We start from the raw sequence: 22,646 nt of genomic DNA, 5'->3' as shown, positions 1-22,646 counted from the left end.
CTCGAACTTGGAGTTCGCACATGTAGAGAACCATTTATCATTAAAGCATTGTAAGTTTTGTAGCGTTTCATTCTTTTTTCTGTGTCTTTCTACTCAAGGAGTTCATATTTCTTTGAAGTAAAACAAGTGACGGAAATGGAATAATTCTGCATGCACACGCGAGAGAACAGTGTGTTTCGTAGTCTTCACTTGCGGGACTTCAGTATTCTGTCTCTAGGAAACTTTTTTGAGCAGAATACTAAATGAGCGTCTATTCCCAAACCTATGGACAGGACGGTTTAGGCAGAGAGGTTCAGTTCGTGGATCGATAACAAAAGGAGACTGTGAGAAGCTGCTTTCAGTTTACACAACTTTAATGCGAATAATTAAATTTACGTCAAAGCACAGACCTTAACACAGTGACGAAATAAGAACTAAAGAAATAATTTAGCTATACAAAAAGAAAGTAGCTAAAAACGGAAAAAGCAAACAAACGAAGTAACTAACTTTCTAAATGACGGCAGTCTCTCTTCCTTATCGAGTCAAGAAATGTACAAATTTTATGAAAACCGAAGCTTCGCTGCTGTTTATAGAATCCCTCTCTTTTTCAGACAGATAAACAGAGTTCTGTGAGATAAGTTTTAATATTGCATTATACTTTACAAAACAAAGAAACTACGCTCAGCAGAGACCTTTTTGTTAAGTTGCTCAGAAGGTAAACAAATTCCAGGACTTTTATAGAATGCGAAGCTTTCTGTATTTAAATCTCAGATGACCCAGAAGATTTTACCGAAGTTCTGAATTTAAATTCGTATAGTGCAAATAAGCTTCTTGTTTTAATTGAATTAGGGTCAAAATACTTCTGTGTGATTGTTTAACTATGCACATTTCTGTTATTCTGTGTTTGAATATTCTTTTCTGTGTTTTGTTGCGTACAGCAAATCAATTTTTTATTTCGCACGGATCCAATGTAATAATCCCTACTTTACGCGAGACTGAAATCGAAGTTAGATTTTCAAAAACAAAATATATTTTGTAGGATTTGAGGTTCTTACAGTGGAGAGCACGAAGATAGCTGTCTTCTGGGTTTTAGCGCCGTATAGTCTGATAGACGTTTTCCAACGTTTCAGAAGTATTTGCTGCCTTCATTATTAGGGCGATGTGTCTCTTCTAAAACATTGGTAAACTCTTACTAGACCACACGGCGCTACAGTCCAGAAGAGGGTAATCTTCAAAATATATTTTGACAGTGGAGTAGGGAGTAGACCAGTAAATAGAATATTTGGTTTCTTCTCTTCTGGATTACAACGCCGTGTACGTTCTCACCTTCTTCAGAGCAACAAATCGTCTTCGTCTTTCTATTGGTGGAGGTAGCAGGTTTCTCCGTAACGTTGGCAACCGCTTAAAAGACCACACGACGCCGTAACCAAGCACATTTCAGTCCAAATGTTCACTTCCGTCTCACACAGAAAATTAGTTTAAACGTAGGACAGAACAGTAAATGAAGGTGGGAAAAAGTTTAATTTAAGATTACAAATAAGATCATTTTTAGGACATAAATACAACGTAAATGTAGTTGATATGAGAAGGGTGCACAAACAATAATAAATGTCGATTTTGTGTTGATAAATTATGGAAACCGTATTTGTGACACATAATTAAATCTTATGTGGGTGTGATACAGTTTAAAATACTGTCTGATAATTTCAAAGTTAGTGGTGGTGGCGGCAATATGGGAACTATAATGAGGGAAAGAAGATATACGAAAAACACTTAAAATATGCTTGTTAAGGAAAAGTATATGTGGGAGAGACAACTGTATACAAGAAAGGCCGATTACGAGAAACATGAATATAAAATCGGGAAAACTTAAAGAAATCAAGAGACACCAGAAAATGAAACTTCTGGAAAAGTATAACATTTGAAATATGTAATAGACGAATGGAAAGAATATTTGAGAGAAACCCGTGTAAGATATTTAAATAAAATCAGTAGAAAGACGTTCTAAATGAGAAAGTTTAATCGTAAAAGGAAAGTGAGAAAAAATAAACAAAGATATGTGGTAGACACTAGAAAATAGTGGTCACTGTCATCAAGAGAAAGCATACAAAATAATCAGGGAACTTTACGTAACAGAGAAGAAACGTTGAAATAATTCCAGCACCAAATGATGAATGGCACACTTTCCATGTTAACATAATGTAAAATAATACGAATGATGGCACTAAATCAGTTGGGTTGATAAGACGTTTTGATATCGTTTAAATATCAAAGAACTAATTAAACACCGCCAGGAATGAATAAAATAAATATTTGCTTGATGAACAAGGCCGCTCTTTTAGAGCTGAGATGATTAAATTGTTTAATTAATAATTTATTGTTCCTTTAGTCACTGGTACTCCGTTTGGTTTTATACTTCACTTACTGGCTAAGGTATTTTCTTTTGCTTCTTGAGATGGGTTCTTTTTTGGTATTTTGATATAACCTCCGTGCCTTTTTTAACAATTTGATTACTATTTGTCTTTGTTGAATTGTTTGCAACATACATTTGTGAGTGTGGTTTTTGGGAGAAAACCAAAACCTTACCAAACCTTTATATAAAGAACGTAAAAATTATGGTAGTTTAGTTCTGGTTTCTTGATTTGTTTTTCTTTTATCTGTCTATTTCCTATGTTTTACTTTTTCAACTTTGATGTTTTGACTTCGGTATTTTAACTTAGTTCTTTTAATTCGGTTCTTTGACCAATATTTTTACTTTGGATTGTTAATGTGCCCATCCTTTCAAAATAAAAGCAGGTTAAACCAGAAATAAGTTAATGAAAGAAGACATACAGTGCAGAGTCAAAGTAATTAGACTCTGCCTAAGGGACTCACGACTTCAGGCTTCTATCAGCATCGATTTTCATCGACTTCTGTGATCCCTCATGTTGGACCCTAGGACGCATCACACATAATCACTCTTTAAAGTCGACTCTTATTATAAATTTGTAGCCATTTTTTAAAATATGCCTGTGTAACGCGTGCCTGTTCTGTGCCAAAAATTCGTCACAACATGTGACTGAAGTAATCCTCGCGTGCGCTGATCTCCGAAATATGTTCGCCCTCACGTCTCTGCTAATGGGTCTGCATCAGCATCTGCACAACCCATCTTCCGGAACGCAATTGTAAAAAGAGCGCTTGGTTTCATTCTTTCGTACTTGGTTTGAAATGTAATGCGCATAGAGAGAATTGTATGTACAAGCTGAACAGGTGAATATATGGTGCTTATTGAAAAGTGGGTTGTAACTTTAAGGTGTTACTAATTACTTCCAGAACGCTCCGATATTAATTCGGTTAATAGTACCATTTGGTTCAAGAGTTGTGCCAGTGTTAGTTGACGGGCCACGCTGCCTTAATCGCCTTTCTGCACGTCGAATATTCTTCTCACATTCTTTCAGTTTTCACAAGTCATGCAATTTCTGTCATTTTCATAAACAGTTTTAAGAATATCAAATAACTCCACTTCTCGGACTTATGCCGGTTGTTTACCGAATCGACTGGAAACCACAACTCAGCTTCAACTACTCCCATTTTTCAGTGGAAAACCATTTTAATGCATGCACATGGAATAACTGATTCTCTTTCGGCTGTTCAGTACTTTTCCGTAGGAAAGGACCTTCATCCTTAATTTCCCGTTTCTCCGAAACATTGGCACTCTCTTACGTAACTACGCGGTAACCCAGAAGGCATTTTAAAGTTTCGTAGCGGTGTAAACATCAAATCTCATATGGCAAGAAGATTATTTTGAATATTTACATACCGTTTTTCTTTAACAAAATATTTATGAACACGACCGCGCAATGTATCCTTGTAAAGGGCTGCAGTCGCGTATAAAGGAAGCGGGAAGTAAAATCATTGTAGACTAAAGCAGACACGACGACACTGAATGGTGTGGTATACACGAAGTCGTATATTTTTCAGCGTTGCTTCGAATTAAAAGATGTCTGCGTCAAATGATGTTCTACAAGAAGATAAAAGTGCCAGGACATGGCATGTCCTGTCGTATTACGTCAGCAGGATCTCATAACGTTATTTGTTTTAGATATAACGTTCTCTCGGTGGTGAATACATTAAGTTATTTTGGGTTGCAATGCCGTGTGTCCTTTTAGGTGTTTCCCAACATATCAGGAAAGTGTCGCCTTCACCTTCGCTCTGGTAACTACTCGTAGGAGTAGTAACTATTGCAAATCAAAAGACCATGTTTGAAAATAAAAACACCCAGTGAAGTTTTCTTTAGTTGAGATCATTAGCACTTTTAAAGGACAGTTAAATCGAACAAAATAATTCGGCTACACCCGGCTCCGCTAGGGTTTCATCGCACGCGTTTTGAAACACGCAGAAAACATTCTTCTGTTTCGCAGCTCGCTATGAGATACGTACTCACTGAAGGACTAAGACCTCCTTTCAGCGCTCTAAATCACGAGTTCAGCGTTTCTGGCTTTGCTACTCTACGAGTTCTAAGTTGTCTTCATTAGCCTCAGCTCCCCTGTTTCTGTTGCCTGACCTTGAAGCACGCAATTTGGTGACGGCTATTATAGTTCTGTACATACTCCAAAGTACTCGGGTAATACAAAACTATAAGAGAAGATGACTGTCATCTGGATTGTTGCGCTGTGTAGTGTGGTAGAAGTTTACCGACGTTTCAGAGGTCCTCGCTACCTGTTCAACAAACAGAAATATCTTGTAACATATCAATCAGAAAACAAGAACTAGTTACTGTATTCGAAGTGGTAATTTTTGGAATAAAATTTCGATTCGTTACTCTGTATTCAATACTTCGATGAGCCAAAGAAACGGTAGGTAGAAAGGAGCCTTTAGATTGTAAGCTACCCTGAGCTAGTCATGATCTGAATAATGCAAATTTTGCGGCCCCAACGCGTCTCCTGAATTATGTAGGCAGCCCGCACTGCCCGCCCATCCTCTGTAGTTATACTTCTTCCACCCTGCTTAAACTTTCCGTACCTGTACCCAGCCACAAGTGGGCATTATATACGTGCAAAAGGCAGCTGTCTGAATTTCAAGGAATTCTGTGTGTGTGTTTGTAAGGGTTATTAATTGCGGTACCAATGTAGATGCCTTCGACTTAAGGCTAGGTAGATTTGCTGCAGCGGCAGCCTGGCTTTCATACATACGTAATATTGGGAGCTTAAACAAAATAAGGTATAAATTAATCTTGGCGTTCTCAGATATTGAAGCTACTGAATTCTTAGATCGGGATTTCGTGTGCGATTTGCGGTACTATAGATGCCCTTCTTTTATTAGACTCGTATATCGCCTCCATATTCAGTGTAGAATTCACATACCCTGAATATGGAGGCGATAGGTTCTTCCGAAACACTGATAATTACATAGCTTGAAATCCAGAAAAGCAATATCCACATTTCAACCAAAATGAAAGCGTCAGATGTTATCATGTCTGTAATTTTAATTCCCACTTCAAACAGATTTGATTTTTCACAGAGAAAATTATTTTATTTCGCAGGCCCGTTGTTCCTCCGTTGCTAACATGCGTCGGCAAATGTACTGCGCCCATATGAAGGGACAGTATTAGATTATCCTTCCTTTTAAACCAGCATGTCGTGTCTTAGGAATGCTTTACATATTCTTGCTAGTTTACTTACAAGACCAGAGGAATGAAATGGCGAATGGCGATGTGAGAAATGTACGTACTTGTGTCTTTAAAAAATCAAAATCAAAATTATATTCGTGAAAAGCGCCATCTAGGTCCAACTAGGCTTCTAATATTGTGTATGTCGAATTCGCTTAAAGTTGTCTGTCCGCGCGCAGGTCAAGGATGAACTCATCACGTAAACACGATCTGTTGCAGGATACGGCCATGTCGCTGGGAGCGGGGCGGATGGACGACTTGAGGCGTCGGTCCAGCGTCACCAAGTTGGAAACGTCACCAGCCAGCAATAACATCTCTACCTTGGACAGGACAGACCGCCACCCTGGAAGGTAGGCCTACGTATGCAACTTGAGGAAAAGTTGAAGTGTTGAACATAGGTTCCAGATGATTATTTCACAAATACTGGTCTCTGAGCGTGACGAATTGCTTGGCTCTGATTGCATTCATACCTGGCTGTTGAAGACACACAGGGCAAAATAAAATACTTCTGACAAATATTGGTTTGAAACTGCAAAGACGAAACTTCTTGGAGAATAATTAAGTAGATTAAACCAGATAATATACTGATAAGGAATTTGTAGTCTGGTAGAAGTTCAAGAACGTTTCAGGGGTCCTTACTGCCTCCATCATCTGGGCGATTGCAGAAGACTGTACGTAGTGGTCAGATGCTAAGGTATTAAATTTGATTGAATTTGGTTAGATACAACCCAGAGGACGGCCATCTTTATACTCACCGCCGTGAAAACTTCAAATCATAAATCTGCACTTTGTTCTCTGATTTGTATTTTGCAATGTTCTCGTTTTGAAAATATTTTGATTTGTTTCTAGTAATTTATATATTTTCTTGTTTCAAATTTGTGGCCATTGTCTGTTATGCGTAAATTTTTATATAAGCCTTAATCTTGTCACCAGTAATGATGCAATATCTTACTGATTTTCATTCCTCTTGACTTATTTGTGATTATTCTTGTGTTTTTGGACACATATCATTATTTATGTTTTTAATTTGAATTTAAATATTCTTAGCAAATTTCACCAAGAAAACCGTCGTGAGCTGTTCAAGTCAGGTTCTGTTCCTGTTGTGACATTAAAATCATGGATACTGCGATTGGATGAACTCATAGATGAAGTGGGAGGGACAGTGAAATTATGGATTAATTTTATCGGGAAACCCCAAAACACGGTCACTTGGAGCATCTAGTGATGAGATAGGGTGATAAAATTACGTTGGGTCTTCAGGAAGTTGTGAGGCTTGGAGCTCGATCACACTAGCTCATGAGCAGTGGCGGGCTTTATTATTAACGTCTTTTTACCTTCAGATTCTCCTTCAATTAGAATTTTATTGTAACACTTGAGGTTGATCTCGGAAACTTTAGAATACTAAACTTATATATCGACCGATAGATCACTGGAACTGTTGTTAACATGAGGACGGATAGGTGGAATGGCATAGACGTCCTCTTTATGCATTACGTTTAAAGCATAACAAGACTTGTATGTAAATGTGCACGTGGACGAAGATTCGTTGCTATGACAACACGCACGGTCCGTGACATCACACTCCGATCATTCAACCGATGTAAAGCTCTTGTGGTAACCGCGGTAAGTAGAGTGTGCTTTTCTAGAACGCGGACTCTGACGGAAAAGGCAGACAATTTCTTCCGTCAAATCGGGCCGACCCGTAAAGTATACATTTAGTCCATGATTGCGGTGTCCAGAAAATATTGTAAGCCAAGATTAGACGTTATAAATCTACATTTCCACTGGATGCACTGCAGTCGTTTTTTTTAAAAAAAATAATTGTGTGTTCTCTTCTTAATTGAATTTTCTTTTATAGCATTACACAAGCACTGTGTTGTTTGGAAAGGCGTATGTGGTAAAATACACCAACTTCTCTTTTGCTTTAACCTATGCTGAACGCATTCCTTCTGTACGAAGCCCTTTCCAGAACGTATTCACTTTATCGTGTCAGTGATTAGTGAACAGAAGTGAGTGTTTCTTAATTATTTAAGAAAGGAGCGAAAGCAGTGTCCAGAATATGATTTCTTTATTCATACAGAAGGTGATGTTATGTCATACACAATAAAATATGTCTACTAGGACCTCCACCTTCTGTACACATGTTAATATTATAATAATAATAAATGGATATTGTTTTTTTATTCGTTCGTTGTGTTAGATTAAATCATGTTTGCTTTTATTTCTATTAACTCTGTATGTTTAGGTTAAATCGCATTGAGTATCATTTAGTTGAGATACCATAATACAACGGGAGTAATTTAAACCATATTGAGATGCAATAAATACATGTGATACGAATTTTCTTAGTAAATGTAGTCACATTATGAGTTAGTTCTCATTAATGTTATTTGCGTATGATTGCAGAACTTGTCGCACAAATAGCGTGGCGCTGCCCGAAAGATCTCTTTTGGACTTGTTAGTCAGGAACCAACCACTGCTCCAACCAATGAACGTCTCTCATATGCCACCATCAAATCAGCTACCGAGACGTCATTCAGCTCATTGTTGCCATCCTGAACACAAAACTTCGATGGTAAGTAGAAACACACGGTTGTTGGTACACCGGGCGGTTATCCTTTATTCTAGTATTTAGTTACTATTGTCTTTTGAAGTTCAGGCAGATCCCATTCTTTGTTTGTGGGTTTCCAGATTTGTCAGTATGTCTAACTGCGTTTCGTCCATCATAATATAATCTCTTGAACACGAAAATGTACCTTTGGGTTGCACAAAATGTCTTCACTAGCTGAGAGACTATCAGCTTCTTGAGGAGTGGGTTGCCGTAGGAAGTTACTTGGTGATACCAATCGTCTTACTTGTTGTAGGTGCCAGCTCAGCCGCCCCCTATACCATTACGCCCGCCTGCAGTTCCAGAACGCAGCAAAATAGGACCGCCCCCACCAATTACCGGGGTCCGATTTGTATCTGCTCAGGTAACAGGATCTCAGTACCTGAAGCAGATGCCAGCCTCGTTATCCCAGCAACAGACACATCTTCAGCAGCATCAGAAACCACTACAGCCGCCCGCCCCCATACCCCAAAACGCAATACCTCAACAAGACGCGAAGAATGTTAACTCAAAAGTTCCAGTGAAACAAAAATTATTAAAACCGAAAATACTTCCCCCAATTCCACCACAGAGTAATTCAAGTCAGCAGCAGCCACAAGTTCAAATATGTAAACAACAGCAAGGCGCAACACGTAAACCAGAGCAGGTTCAGAGTCACAACAACCAGACAAGTCTCCAGACACAAATACAACAATCGCTAAATCAGTCTCAGCTGCAACAAAGCCCCGCTCACTCCCAGACATCCCAACCGCAGAATCACGTAAAACAATCCTGCCAGGCGTTGAACCAGTCTCAGACGCAACAATCCTCGAACAAGCCACCGAACCAACAACACTCCCAGTTGCATAACAAACAAGCAAACGTTCCCGCCCTGCAACAAACTCAGAAAACACAGGCAGTTCAGATTCAGCAGCAGCCAGCTGCTGTTCCACCATCTAGAGCTGAGCAGCAGCCATACAACAATGCCAAAGTTTCTGTCCGACAAGATTCCAACGTGTCAAGTGACAGCTTTAGTCAAAATTCTTCACCCAGCTACACGACGAAGACAATGGAGACACCTCTACTTCCCCATCATGGAGTCAGCTCAATAAATGCAAGTCAGAAAGTCAGCGGCGGAGGAAACAAGAAGATCCTCAATGGTGATCCCGGAAATGGGTCAGCCATTACTGGAATTGACGTCAGCAGCAATGGAAACGCTGCGCTGACCAAAAGTATATCGACGCCCGCGTCTTTGCAGACCATCGTGAGGTTTCATCATGGGTCCAACATGTCACTGCATCACAGGGTAAGGCAGAGGCGCCATGTGGATACGTATATTTGTTCATACGAAAATGACTCTCTTCTGGGATGTTGCACAGTGTATTCTGGTGGATGTTGACCGACGTTTTACACACAGAAATTTACTGCCCCTATCAGTCAGTTTTCTCCTCTAAAACGTAGGCACATATCTACCAGAATACATGAACAACATCGCCTGACATGTATTCGTATAAAGTTTTTCTAATTACAATAAGAAGACTGATTTGATTATTAATTATTAAGTCATAATTACGCCATCTGCTATTCAGGTTTGACTGTGATGCATATATGCATGTGTATTTGTTTGCCTGCACAAATGAATGAATGGGTGTGTATCTCTATGAATGTCTCTGATTTTTCGTATTTACTTTGTCTCGTATTTAATTTTGCCCTAAATGAATATATATGTGCTTATGAAACTAAATTAAATTTCTTATTAGGTCAAACTAAGAAGTACACTTTCGATGTAAGTATCTTACGTGACAGAATGAAATAATATGTTTCCATGATTAGATCGTAATATTTGCACGTACCGGCCTTGTAGCCAGAAATAGAAAGAATTCTGAGCAGAAATTGAATCCTAGCGCCAGAGTCTGAAGTAAAAGAATAGAATATATTCCAGTGTAACCGTTACTAGCTGTCAGATATTTATTAAATGTTCGTTTTGTTATTTTCGTTCACTGACAATTTAAATAAAAATCCGTCGCTTTGGAAGCAATTAATTGGGTGGACAGTTTTCTACTGTAATTTTTAGGAGACCAAATGATTTGGAAATATAAACATCGCTTACGTCATTCCTTTACTGTCGGTTACTTGTTCTGTCGCGTCATTTAACACAGCGATATTTTTATAACCTGACGTTCAGCTGTCGTTACAAGAATATCGTTCTGTGTTGTGACTTCGTCTCAGTGACAGAATACTTTATATTTTATTGGATCTTTGGAGGCACTGAAACGCTACTGTAAAATAAACCTGTTCGTGATTTGATTATCTTCTTAGGTATCGTTTATCGAAGTTTTTCTTTTTCGATTCCCGACTCTTTGAAGATCGAAAATGTGGGGAATCGATATAAACTTAAACATCCTGAAGATGGTGGCAGTATTTTTCTCCGAAACTTTGTCATCTATCAACAAGTCCAAGGCGTTGTAGCCCGGAACACCGATGTCGATATTTTCACTGCTTTGAGAACCACTGACACCATTTCTAAGTCTGTTCAACGATGTATACATTTTCTTGCAATGAAAGAGCCATATTGATCTACCATTTTGCTTGCTTCTTTCATTTTTTCGTGTGTGGTCTGGTTGCTAGGAGACACTACGTGGTTTTATAGTACATAAAACAATGTACTTCCACAGATCGTAAGAAATTAGTGTCTATATGGATTGGATTTAACTGGCTTAGAATTGGTTTCAGTGGCTGAAACCTTCGGGTTCTATAAAAGCAGGAGAATTTCTTCAATATATATGCCTAAAGAAATGTAGCGGATGATGACGGAGGCAGTATGACCTCTGAAACGTTGGTTAACATCTACCAGACTACACAGCGCAACAACCCAGACGACAGAAATCTTCATACTAACCGCTGTGAAAACCTCAAATCACACAACGTTTATGTACTCAGAGCTCAGACCTCACTCTATACATCTGCCATTTTGTTGCAGATTATTCGAGACATAAGGCGTCCCTCTGCTCACTACGTCACGAGGGGGCGTCTCAGGTTCCGATTCGCTCAGGTTCTGGTGAATGCTGTAGTCCTCCTGGCTATAGCGGGAGGCCTCGCAGCGTACTTCAGGGGTAAGTATTGCCAGACAGTGTATCAGATAGTGAAGTCCTTTTACATATAATTTCTTCCAATTATATTACCAGTTTTCGATTATATTTACTATAAAAATTTAAACTGATTTATATCGAGCTAGTTGGGTTGTGGTTGTCTGGGTTTTGAGACGCTGTACTGTACAAGCAGGTTATCTTGACAGCCAAATGAGTGACGAGCGGGTTGAGGGTCGGAATGAAAGGGGTTTTTGTACGAGTCTGGTAGGAAACATTTGCTCCACCTTCGATCTTTTGACCTCTTGCTGACAGTACTGCGTGTGGAGACGCATGTCAGCAATGGCTGACACCAACACAGACAGGTTTAACAAAGTAATTTACAGTAATTAAGGAGAGAGAGAGAGAGGTCATTAATAATGACGCTATACTCTACGATGTTTTCTTAATAGTCAGCAAAAATTCTGCTCCCGCGACCGGACAGGCCGAGTGAATACTAGGAAGTCAAATTTCAAGGTAACATAACGCTTATTACTATCTTGTAAGTGGTTATCAACGTTTCGGAGAAAATTTCCGTATCTCAACGGAACACTTCACAAATACAAAAATTCGTAAAGTGTGTTTCATGCCGGAATATACAAAATATCTTCATGGGTTCTTTTCAGAGTGCATTTATAGTTATGAAATTCGCGTTTTTCGATAGCTCCCAGATCGTAGCACCTCAGCGTCCATCTCACGACTTTCCTCAGTCGTCATTTTGTTATCATCTCTCGTAGCATATACAAAAGTACGATTTTGAGGTCGTGCAGAATAGCACAACCTTTACATCAAATTTTATCCAAATCAGTTCAGAGATTATCGAGTTAAATCGATTGTAATGACTGACGGACGGACATGACCAGAGCATAATACTTTCTCGCTATGCACTCTGTGCAAAGAACACGTAATAATCACTGTTTATATTGAAAAACATACGAAACCCATAAATACAAAACGAAGATCTATTAATTGTTGAAGCAGATGGGATTTGTCTTTAAAGGTTTAAAAAAAATAGTTACAGATAATTTTAATAGCTAGCGTGTAGTAATATGTGTGAAGCGTATTTTCTGAAACCAATCACAGTCATATCAGCGGTACAAACAGGAAATTATTGATTTTTGTTTCAGCCCCATTCACTGCTGTATGGCATTCCCAAAGTCATTAATCAGTGCACGGTAAATCATATATCTTTGTCAACCTTTTGTTTCGGAGAGTTGTTTAGATGGTAAGGCTTTTTATTAAGTATAATCGTTCGTCCTATCAGCGGTCGCTAACGGCTATTTTATCTATAAGAATATACTGAAGACGACGCGAATGACTGCTTATGCCTCTAAAACAGGAAAGATTTTAGGTTATGTCTGGACTCAGAAATTGTGCCTGTTGGCGAGAATTTTGAAGCGAGCTCTTGGGGCTGGGTGAGGGGGCTTCTACTGTAGGTAGAGGGGGGGAAATGAGGGGCCTCGAATGCTGTCACCTCCACTAAAAGTCACTTTTTCTGGTTGGTTTTAAACTGACATCAGTTAACTGTCACATTTCTCAACCAACGAGCTGCTTCCAACTGCCTTGGGGTGGAAGTGGCCACCCTGTTAACCGGACTTGACATCCCTTTATATGAAGGGCTTGGCGTATTAGGATAAACCGTACGCACGAGATGAACTCTTACAATGCATCGTGGATGGCGTTGGTCTCATATGGAACAATAATGGAAGCATAGAGGAAGCAGTACAAGCTGTTTCAAACAATCTCGCTTGTGAAGTGATAATTCAGGAGGTAATTTCGAACAGCAAGCCGTTTAAATAGGTTTGTACGTACTTTGGACAAGAATGGAATACGTTTCCTACAGCTGATTTATTTCTTCATTTAAGATAATTTATTTTGATCTGAGCCTTTCTTTCGGTGTCCTCACTTTCCATGGATCATAACCGCGTAACGATTGAGATTATGAAACTTGCTGATAGCCAGTGACGTTTCTTGGGACACTATGTATAGTGCCAGTTGAGACAGGAAGTTGGAAAATCTAAGGATTTAGGACACTGCCGTGATCTATTTTAAGGCAGGCTCTACTGTTCCCTTGCTTTATCCTGCAGACGCTTATGAAACCAAAGATATTTATGGATCGTAACATCGTAACGTAACTGATATTCGAACTGCGTACCTCGCAAATGAAAGCCTAGAACGCTGCATTTGGTCACTTAGGTTTTAATGCGGTATTGAAATTGTATGTAGTGGTAGATCTTTTATAAAACATTGACATTTATTAGGATAGTCTTGAACATCGTAATATTCGCTTTTATCTCTATTTATTGTCCTGAGGTTGGCAATACTGCTTCTGTTGCAGCGTATCCTTCCATCGTGCGGTATGTGAACAAGACTGTTACAACAACCACTAGAGTATTGGCCGTTGCAGGGGATGCGAACCCAGCTCCTGGTAAGTAGCATCTGTTTCTGTTTTTCTTCTCCAGCATCTGATTATTATCTGCCTTTATACAAAATATTCATCTGGTAAAAATCTCCTCTCAAGGATTTCAACGAAAAATAAAATGTTCCTTCGAAGTCCTTAAGGATAATACACGTACAGAATTCAACATTACGCCATTTCAAATTTGTAACCGAAAATGCTCTTGTTTAGTAATTATCGTGAAATATTATGGTCTGTGTGTTGAAAATTATCTAAAGACGCATACTTTAACAAAACTTGAAGCGAGTACTCGTTAGAGTACACTAAAATTATAAAGGTGCTCTTTACTCAACGTTACAGATGACGTCAGCACGGCATCCAAGTCAATAACAGTTGCATCAATGGTTTCAAAGTTGTCAGTGATATCCAAGGTCATGCTGGTAGCGTGTAATACAAGGTCATTTTTGTGACATTCTAATAAATGTCGCGGCTGACACATGCACGGTCCCATGAGACGTCATTCGCTTACGCTAAAGCGTAAAGAACACCTAAAATGTTTAATGTCTGCAACATCTTCGGTTTTGTAAAATCTACCTCAGCTAAAACAAATATTTCAGACAGTAAGCAAATGATGCATTTACGAATTAAATCACAGATAAACTACAAAAATGCTTTAATATCCTAAGATTGTTAGTGGTGACTGGGAGTTATTTCGGAGTTACTTACCTTTTAAGCAAAGTGACGTTTGTCCAAAAACCACCCTTTTCATTTCAAAGTGACTAGTAGCAAGATAAACATTGACACTTGCAGTAAAGTGAGTTTAGAGGAAGCATTTGGGGATGATTATCGCACCGCATCTACTCCAGTATCAACAAGAATTCGTATGCGACATGTACCATTTATGTCGTGAAGGCTGTACCCTGAGGTTTCCTCGTGCTAACACCACAGAGCGCCACCAGTCTATGCGCTTTATTAAACTTGGAGAACAGAACTGACGTCAAAACAAAGGGTGTAGTGGATGGACGGGCTTAAACCAAAACAAGAAAACAAATTTGTAATGTAGAGTACATCATGATGGTTTAAAACTGAGGTACTGCTGCACCTGCCACTTATGTACCCCTTTGAAGCAGAATCTCATCTACATAATATTTAATGATTCGATTCGTACCGCAAAGAAAACGCAACACTTCACCGTTTTACACAACAGTCTGTTTATGTCAAGGAAGTCGATGTTAACACGGGATTATACGAAACCCAGAAATACATTATTTGGACAAAATGCTGTTGTAGATTTTTAAAGTAGGCCATCAGTTAAAAGTGAGCTTTAAACTGTTAATGATTCATGCATCAAATGCGTATATTATGCAAGTGTTGAATAAGATAGTGGCATTATTTAATGCGCGTTGAACTATAGGAAAGGTACGAGATTGGATTCGAGAATAGGATGCATTTATTGTTGTTTAAATGATTCAAAGTATTGGTGATTTGTAAAAATGAAAGTCTTGTGCACATATTTTTCGTCACGCAACATAGATAATTCCTATTTGGTGTTTTATCGTTTTTAAACAAGATTTCCTAATTTTACTGGGCCGATGTAAAACTAGACGAATCATAGTGGAGCGGGGACTCTATAGTCATGACGTGTTGAAGGAAAATGTTATCCTCTTCAGAGAACGTCATTCTCAGGCAAAATTAGCGTATAGAAGGATTTTATAATGACGTCTGTGTTATGGTACTTCATGAGAGTCTGAAGTTCTCGCAGACTCTGGTACATATCAGTGTTTTTCAATTGTTTAGGTAACGCGTACCCCTCCAAAAAATCATCTCATATATTTTGATTAAATAAAATATAAATAGAAGGTTTAGTTATTTACCATGTTTTGCTCAAATATGGCAGTAAGGATATGACGAATAAAACTCAAGACATGCAAAAATATAACATCGAAAAAATTAAATGAAGGATTAGAAGCTACTAAACACGCGGATCCCGTAGACACAATTTGGTAACCTCCAGTTGAGATATAATTATGGTTTTTATGACGAAAATTACCTTTCTGCCGTTGCTTTGTAAAATTCAAAGGACAACTATTTGCGTCTTAGGCTATTGTTTTTGATGGTTGTAGGAGTTAGTGAATAAATGAAATGGTGTTGTGAATGCTGGACCAAAGAATCTGAAAAGACAGAAAAAACCGAAATTTTTTTCCATAAAATAATCAGCCAATGCTTTGCATGCTGATCAATAGGTGTGACTATAAGCATATGGGTTATGTCTGGTTTATGGATTTTCGGTAGTCCATGTAGGGGTGAGCTTCCAGTCTTCCCCTATTTCCTCTAGAATTGCCGAGTTGTGTCGCATTAAATGCTTCTGGGTCTCTCCACGAAGGATGCACACGCCCGTTTGCGCTAGCTTATGAACATAACCGGAATTCTGTACAATCGAAACGTGGGCTTTGTTTGTTCTGGTTGGAAGTGCTTGTTACATTACACACAGTTACCTAGTCATTAGTTATACTCCAATTCATCTGTTAATATATGTCGAATATAAGCTAATCTAACTGACAAATAGTTTATCCGTGACGCTGAAACGCGCATTGATTATTACATATAATTTAATTTATGAATTACGTTAATTTTAGTGGTAGCAGGACAGTAGATGTCGTTTTGTACAACATGAACTAAACTGAGAATTTAAGGGTATAAGTGAAATCAGATTTACTTTCGTTTAATAAATATACTAAACAAATGTTATTTTGCATTATAATGCTGCGTATTTTCTGTTGTATATGTAAAGATTCCAACCTCATTCATTATGTTCATTGATCTTGTAAATTAGGCTTTTCATTTCTCTGGAAATATGCAAACAGATCGCAATTATCATGCGCATCGTAACTTAATTTTTGGAAAGCCTTTACGCTTATGCATCTTCTTTTGTTATTTTTGTTATATTACATGATAGCAAGCTAATATAAACGGTGCCAGTGATCGATGCGTGTAACTGACTTCCTGTGAAGCTGCCAGTCGCTCAGTTAGCTCATAAATTCGCCACCTTTTTAGGAACCTGAAGTTTTAGTTCGTCGTTTACAACTTATCGCCAACAGTCCCTCCATAACCTGGTCCGTCCAATTCACGCTTTCCTACCCTATTTCGTTTAAGGTCCAATTTAATATTATGTTCCCCGTCTATGCCTAGTTCTTCCAAATTGTCACCTTCCTTCAGGTTTACGATCATTGTATGCATTTCTCGTATCTTCCACGCCCTCAACGTGCCCCGCCAATCTGATCCTCCCAAATTGTATCATACTGATTGTATTTGTTGAAGAGTGCGAGGTATAGAGCTTCTCACTGTGCGTTTTTCGCCAGCCCCGTGTAACTCCACTGTCTGGTCCAAATATTCTCCTCAGTCGAAATCCTCAACATGAGAAGCCAAGTTCTACGCTTTGTGAAGGCCTGTGTAATTGCTTTAATGAAAGCTTCAGTAATAGCTGTATGTCACTATTCCTCTTACGAGCAGGACGCCCCGAGCAGCGCCAGCATATTTCTGGTGTGCATTTACAGTACTACAGTGCATGCTTCATTAGCACCTTGCATTGTTAAAACGGTTTTACCAACAACATTGCACTCTGCATTCCGCCATGAAGATCTAACCTTCATGTCACACATCATAATACAGATTATCTACATCCACCATACAGACACTCTCTCTCTCTCTCTCTCTCTCTCTCTCTCTCTCTTGTTATTCAGTACATGACCAGGGTCGGAGCGCTCGTGTTAACCGTGATAGCCCGGCTAACAATTTGAAAGACGAAAAATAAAATGGCTTCGGCCTTACTTGCATGGTTCAGTACTACTCTATACGTTGGAATACGGCAGAATCAATCAGATGAATTGCATCGTTAGCCAGCTGCAGTTAACAGATGAATGTACAAAGTTACGATGGCAAATGAACATGCCCCTTTTGAGACTGACTTGAAACTGACATGCCATTATAAGCTCTCCTTGAAATAACGAGACAACCGGAATGGGAATTTTCCCAATTAAATTTAAGTGAAACACTTGAGTGTTTGGTTCAACGTGTATTTGTGTCATTCTACCCTGTTACGGTTCTTTTCGGATTCGCATGATAAAAAACATTAAGCCCCTGAGTGGTTGATCGTTGCAACCTAGTGGTTAGCACAGGTACTTCGTATTTGGGAGATCCCCGGTTCAAATTTCAACCCAGAGGCCGGTTATCTTGACTAAGGCAAATAATAACATACATTTAGTTTGCGATCCATTCCTTCTACATAGTTTTAAGTACAAATCACGTTATAATTTGGCGCTGTACAGTCTGGGCTACTGAAAGCGTTGTCAAATAAACAAGAAATAGAAATCCGCGTTTCTACAAAGTTCATAGCTTTCAGGCACTGCATTATGGTTCTAGCGACATGGACTTTATATTGTTTCTGCCTCAGGGTACTAACGCCACTACTGGACATATGTATATCGTGATATGATGTCTTGTTTATTGTGGCTTCAAAGAACTGCATTCTGCTTTCCCGTGACGTGAAGGAGGCAGGGGGGTAGAGAAAGAAAGGGTTTCAAAGGATTATAGGATTATCGAACTTGGCCTTAAAAGAGATTCACTTCGACATTCCTTTACAAGAATTTATCTGGTTTACAGGTCTGGAATTTCTATTTTAAGATTTTTTTAAAGGATCACATACCTTATGCATTGAATGTCTGTACGCGCACATTTATATTTATTTATTTAGTGTTCCGTCTGACGGCAGGTCCATATGAACAGGATCCTTCCATCCTTTTCTCCGACTGGGACCTGTTCATATACGTTCTTGGCAGATGATCCAGAAGTGGTTTGCCATTGCCTTCTTCTGTGTGTGAATGGAGTAATTGTTGGGATGCCACGGAGAAACCGGGGAAGCCCCCGTGTTGCCTAGACCACGGCCTTGCCCAACACAAGTTATAAATTCGGGCGTTATAATCTGTAAATTTATATTTTGCACTTTGTCCAAGGATAGAAACCTTTGTTGAGCTAGCCTTAGGCCTAAGGTCTGGTATATGGTTTGTTCTTCCCCTTCATACCTGAAGACGGAAGAAAATTCAAGTTCCGAAATGTTGTAATTTTATTCAAATGCAGATGATGGACAAAGTCAAAAATACTACTTTTACAGACGTATATTTTCGTGTGACAACGAACTGAATATCAGATAATTTAGTTATTTACTTCGGTACAGTACTATTTGGTCCACTACATGAATACATGAACGATATGCTCCAATCTATAGACACAAAACATGTTTTTACTAAGTTTTGTAAACACGGTTTTATTGAAGTTTTAGCTTTTTTTGGTGCGGTGATGAAGACGTGTGTTGTTGTCCTCTGGATTGTGACGCCGTGTAGTTTTGAAGCGTTCGTAATTAAAATTTGTCACTGAAGATGGCAGTCTTCTTAGTTGTTGGGTCTTGTGGTCTGCTAGAAGTTTACCAACGTTACAGAGCTGCTAGCTACCTCTATTATCGTAATGATGATGGTAGCAAACACCTCTGAAACGTCGATTAACTTTTACCAGACTAACCATATTGCACGAAACACCAGAAGACAGCCATCTTTATACTTACCGCCATCAGAACCTGAAATCTCACAAAATTGCCTCTTTCGCCATTTTCCACGTATTCATAAGACGAGATGCGCGTTTGAACGAACGAGTTATAATAAGATATTTCTGTCTTTATTAGATAAAGGCCACTGCGAGAAAATATTTAATTCAGATGTAAAATTGAAATTTGCAGTAGGTTTTTGTGTATTTGAACTACTTCATAATTAGTTTATTTCAGCTTTGCCTGTGTCAGCATGTCTGATTTTAATAATTAGGCCAATATTTATTTCGTCGTCTCTATTAAAACATTTTTTATCAAGCTTTATATCGCTTTGGGTTCCAATATGCCTAAATCCGGCCGTGTGGTAGCTTATATTTGGTGTTTTCCACTGGTAGGTACGCTATCCGTCTCATATGCACTTATTGCTCGTAATATCTTGCCCCAGGTCTCACTTACATGTGTTAGTTTAGAACTTGCTCCCAGAGTTGAGACCACATTTAATCCTGCCAGCTTTAAGCTTCTAAGGAGCTTTCTGTACTTTTATTGTTGCATACCGAAGTTCAGGAATCGTGGACTGTAAGGAAATCATACTGTATGTGCCATCCATTATGACTTAAAGGCTGCGTGCGATGTGATATTTTTAACTCTTTAAAGCCTAGTGGTAACTGTATTTACCGCCTGCTTTAACAATAATGAATTTCACATTTTCTTCCACAGGGTGTCATTTAAGAATTCTGTATGATCCTCTCAATAAACAGCGATTGTTAATTCCTTAGACAGCATTAAACAATTTATGTTAGTGAAGGAGAAGTCTCGTGTTTTCTTTGAGGTAAGAAATTTATTTTCAAAAATTATTCAGAAGAGCCCTCTAACCTTCATAACCAAAGAACCTCTCTCCCTCCTTCAACTTTCTCTTTTATCTTGCATCCTAACGTCTTCCTCATCAGAAGGACGAGTTGTCAAAGCCTGGGAACCTTTTAATAAAGCAATTCTCTTTCCCCCACCCTCCCAGAATAAAGTGTCTATCTTTTCTGCCCACACAAATTTCTCTCTTTGCTTTACTCTTCTGCAATTCTTGCCAAATCTCTCTTCGGCTTAAAAGGCAATGCAACCAAGTAGCCATGTGAATACCAAAATTATAAATGCAAAATTTTGCCCGTGAGATTTGAAGTTCTCACCTAGGTGAGATGTTGGTCTTCTGGGCTGTGACGCCATTTGGACTTGTAGGTGAGAATCAATGCTTTCAGAATTCTGGTTGGATAGCCAGAAGGGAAGAAACCACTCCGAATAGCTAGGGCGCAGATGGGAAGATAATATTAAACAGGTCCTTCCGTAAATAGGGATCAGATTGTGGATTGGGCTCATCTTACTTCTGAGAGGGGTCGGTGGCGGAATCTTGTGAACATGGTAATGAATATGCTGGATTTATAGAAGACCGGGAATTTCTTTACTAGATGGACGTAGTACAAGCTTCTGAAGAAGGGTTCTTCTTATGGAGTTGGGTTTAATCTGTTGCCAACACGTATCAAAGCGTCTTGAGATGATTTAGGTGTTGAATGCAATTTATATGAGCAGAATTTAGTGGTGAGTACGAAGATGGCTGTCTTCTGAGTTGTTGCGCTTTGAGGTCTGGTAGAAGTTTACCGACGTTTCAGAGGTCCTTATCGCAGCCATCATCAGGGTGATCGCTAGAAGACTGCCATCTTCTAATTTATACGATTTTGTAATGTCAGTGTTTATGCTTACCTGCTATATGTAAAGTCCTATCAGCCCCTTCTTATTGATTTCAGGTATCTGTCTGCCCGTAATAGTGAGTTTCTGCCAGCATCACCATGTCCCGTACAATTTCACCATGTTCCCGAACTATATGGGACATTTCACTCAACGAGATGCACAGCAGGTGATCCTAACACTTGGTGATACCATTGTAATATCATTGTTAGGGGACTTCTTTTGGGAATCATCTGTTGGATATGTGATCTGAAGATTTTTCACCACAGTGTAAATGTTTTAAATTTAACATTATAAAAATGATGACGTCCCAGAGACTGGGTATGTTTCCGTTTTCAAGTAAAGTACACGCAAAGATTCTTAAACCATAGCGCCCGTTACATGAAGTGGCTGGCTTTGGTAGTAAGTGTGATGAATATTCAGTCTGTTAATTAGCTATCTGTAGAATCTCGTCTCGTGACTTTTATACGCAAATGAACTGACTATGTAATTAGGCCACAAGGGCTGTGGTTAGGCATAGCTGATCTCGAAGCTGCAGGTTATTATGGATTATACAGAAATGAAAGTTGAGACAATGATGAGATGAATTATGAATGAAGGGTGTATAGAAAGGAATGAGAAATTTAATTACGTACACACACATCTACAGGACGGATGTCAAAATTTTGTATGGACGAGTTGTAAATATGAACGAATCGATTAGAATTAAGAGTGAAAGCAGTTTAGCTGCTCTCATTATTCAAGACTGACTCAACTTTTTACATGGAATGAGTAGGTTACGGTTGCTTAGTTGAAGCACAATTTATTACTTGTCTGATGCCATAAAGCAAGCCAATTAAATCTGTTACAGGAGACAAGTAATCCTTCTGCGATGAATGTAAGGAATGAAAATGATTTTTTTTCGCCCTGAAGAAGTTTCTATAGAGACAGCTACTATTGAACCTTATTCAAATGTTTTTTTCATGGGCTAATTAACTATGATTACTGCCATTAATGCCACGTGATACGAGATGTTTTATTTTTTAGGTTCATCGTGTCGAAATTGATCACTTTATGAAATCTGAAGATTTAAAAATGTCAATATGAGACTCCATTGAAAGACTCTGCAGTGCCCCATTTCATTCGAGCGACCTGCCAGAGATCCATTTTAATGTTGCATTTTTGTTGTCCCATATAAGCTACTCGTAAGTCAGAAAATTGCTGATGCCTGTCTGATGTTTGAACGGTAACGTTTCTCTGGTTAACACGCCTTCTTTGTATTCGGGAAGTTCCGGGTTCAAATCTCGGCCCGGAGACTGGATTTTTTGTGGTTTTCTTCAGTCCCTCCAACAAAGAGTGAAATTGTATCTCCACAACCCCATACATCTTTATGACGTGGTGCGTGATAAGTGTCAGGAACAAATTTACCCTTTTGCTCTTAGGTGCAGATATTCAAGTCAGCATTTTCTCCCTCAGAGACAGAGATGAAGTTTTGACACCTACATAAATCAGACAGCAGCATAAGATTTAGGTGTTCGTTGTTTTTGAGAGAAGATAAAAAAATTAAAACTCTAAGATGAAAATATTAATTACTTTCGTAACTTGTG

At 38.8% G+C, this 22,646-nt stretch overlaps 1 protein-coding gene across 2 annotated transcripts in view; it reads left to right on the top strand.

Annotated features, from left to right (window-relative positions):
• The window catches only part of LOC110839339 (corin serine peptidase), a 123,615-nt gene that overhangs the window by 82,082 nt on the left and 18,887 nt on the right, over positions 1–22,646 (top strand). For both annotated transcript variants that reach the window (XM_087350352.1, XM_087350353.1), the window contains 6 exons: positions 5,846–5,976; positions 8,033–8,201; positions 8,491–9,519; positions 11,194–11,326; positions 13,677–13,766; positions 21,120–21,229. In XM_087350352.1, coding sequence (XP_087206478.1) covers positions 5,855–5,976; positions 8,033–8,201; positions 8,491–9,519; positions 11,194–11,326; positions 13,677–13,766; positions 21,120–21,229 — 1,653 coding nt within the window. In that variant the 5' untranslated portion in view covers positions 5,846–5,854. The remainder of the gene's footprint in view (positions 1–5,845; positions 5,977–8,032; positions 8,202–8,490; positions 9,520–11,193; positions 11,327–13,676; positions 13,767–21,119; positions 21,230–22,646) is intronic.

This window comes from Zootermopsis nevadensis, unplaced genomic scaffold (genome assembly GCF_977971745.1).
Source record: "Zootermopsis nevadensis isolate Lab colony 2312 unplaced genomic scaffold, Znev_1.0 Znev_ptg000017l, whole genome shotgun sequence".
Classification (NCBI taxonomy): domain Eukaryota; kingdom Metazoa; phylum Arthropoda; class Insecta; order Blattodea; family Termopsidae; genus Zootermopsis; species Zootermopsis nevadensis.
Note: the sequence above shows the minus strand (reverse complement) of the source record. Positions and strands in the feature narration are given on the sequence as shown.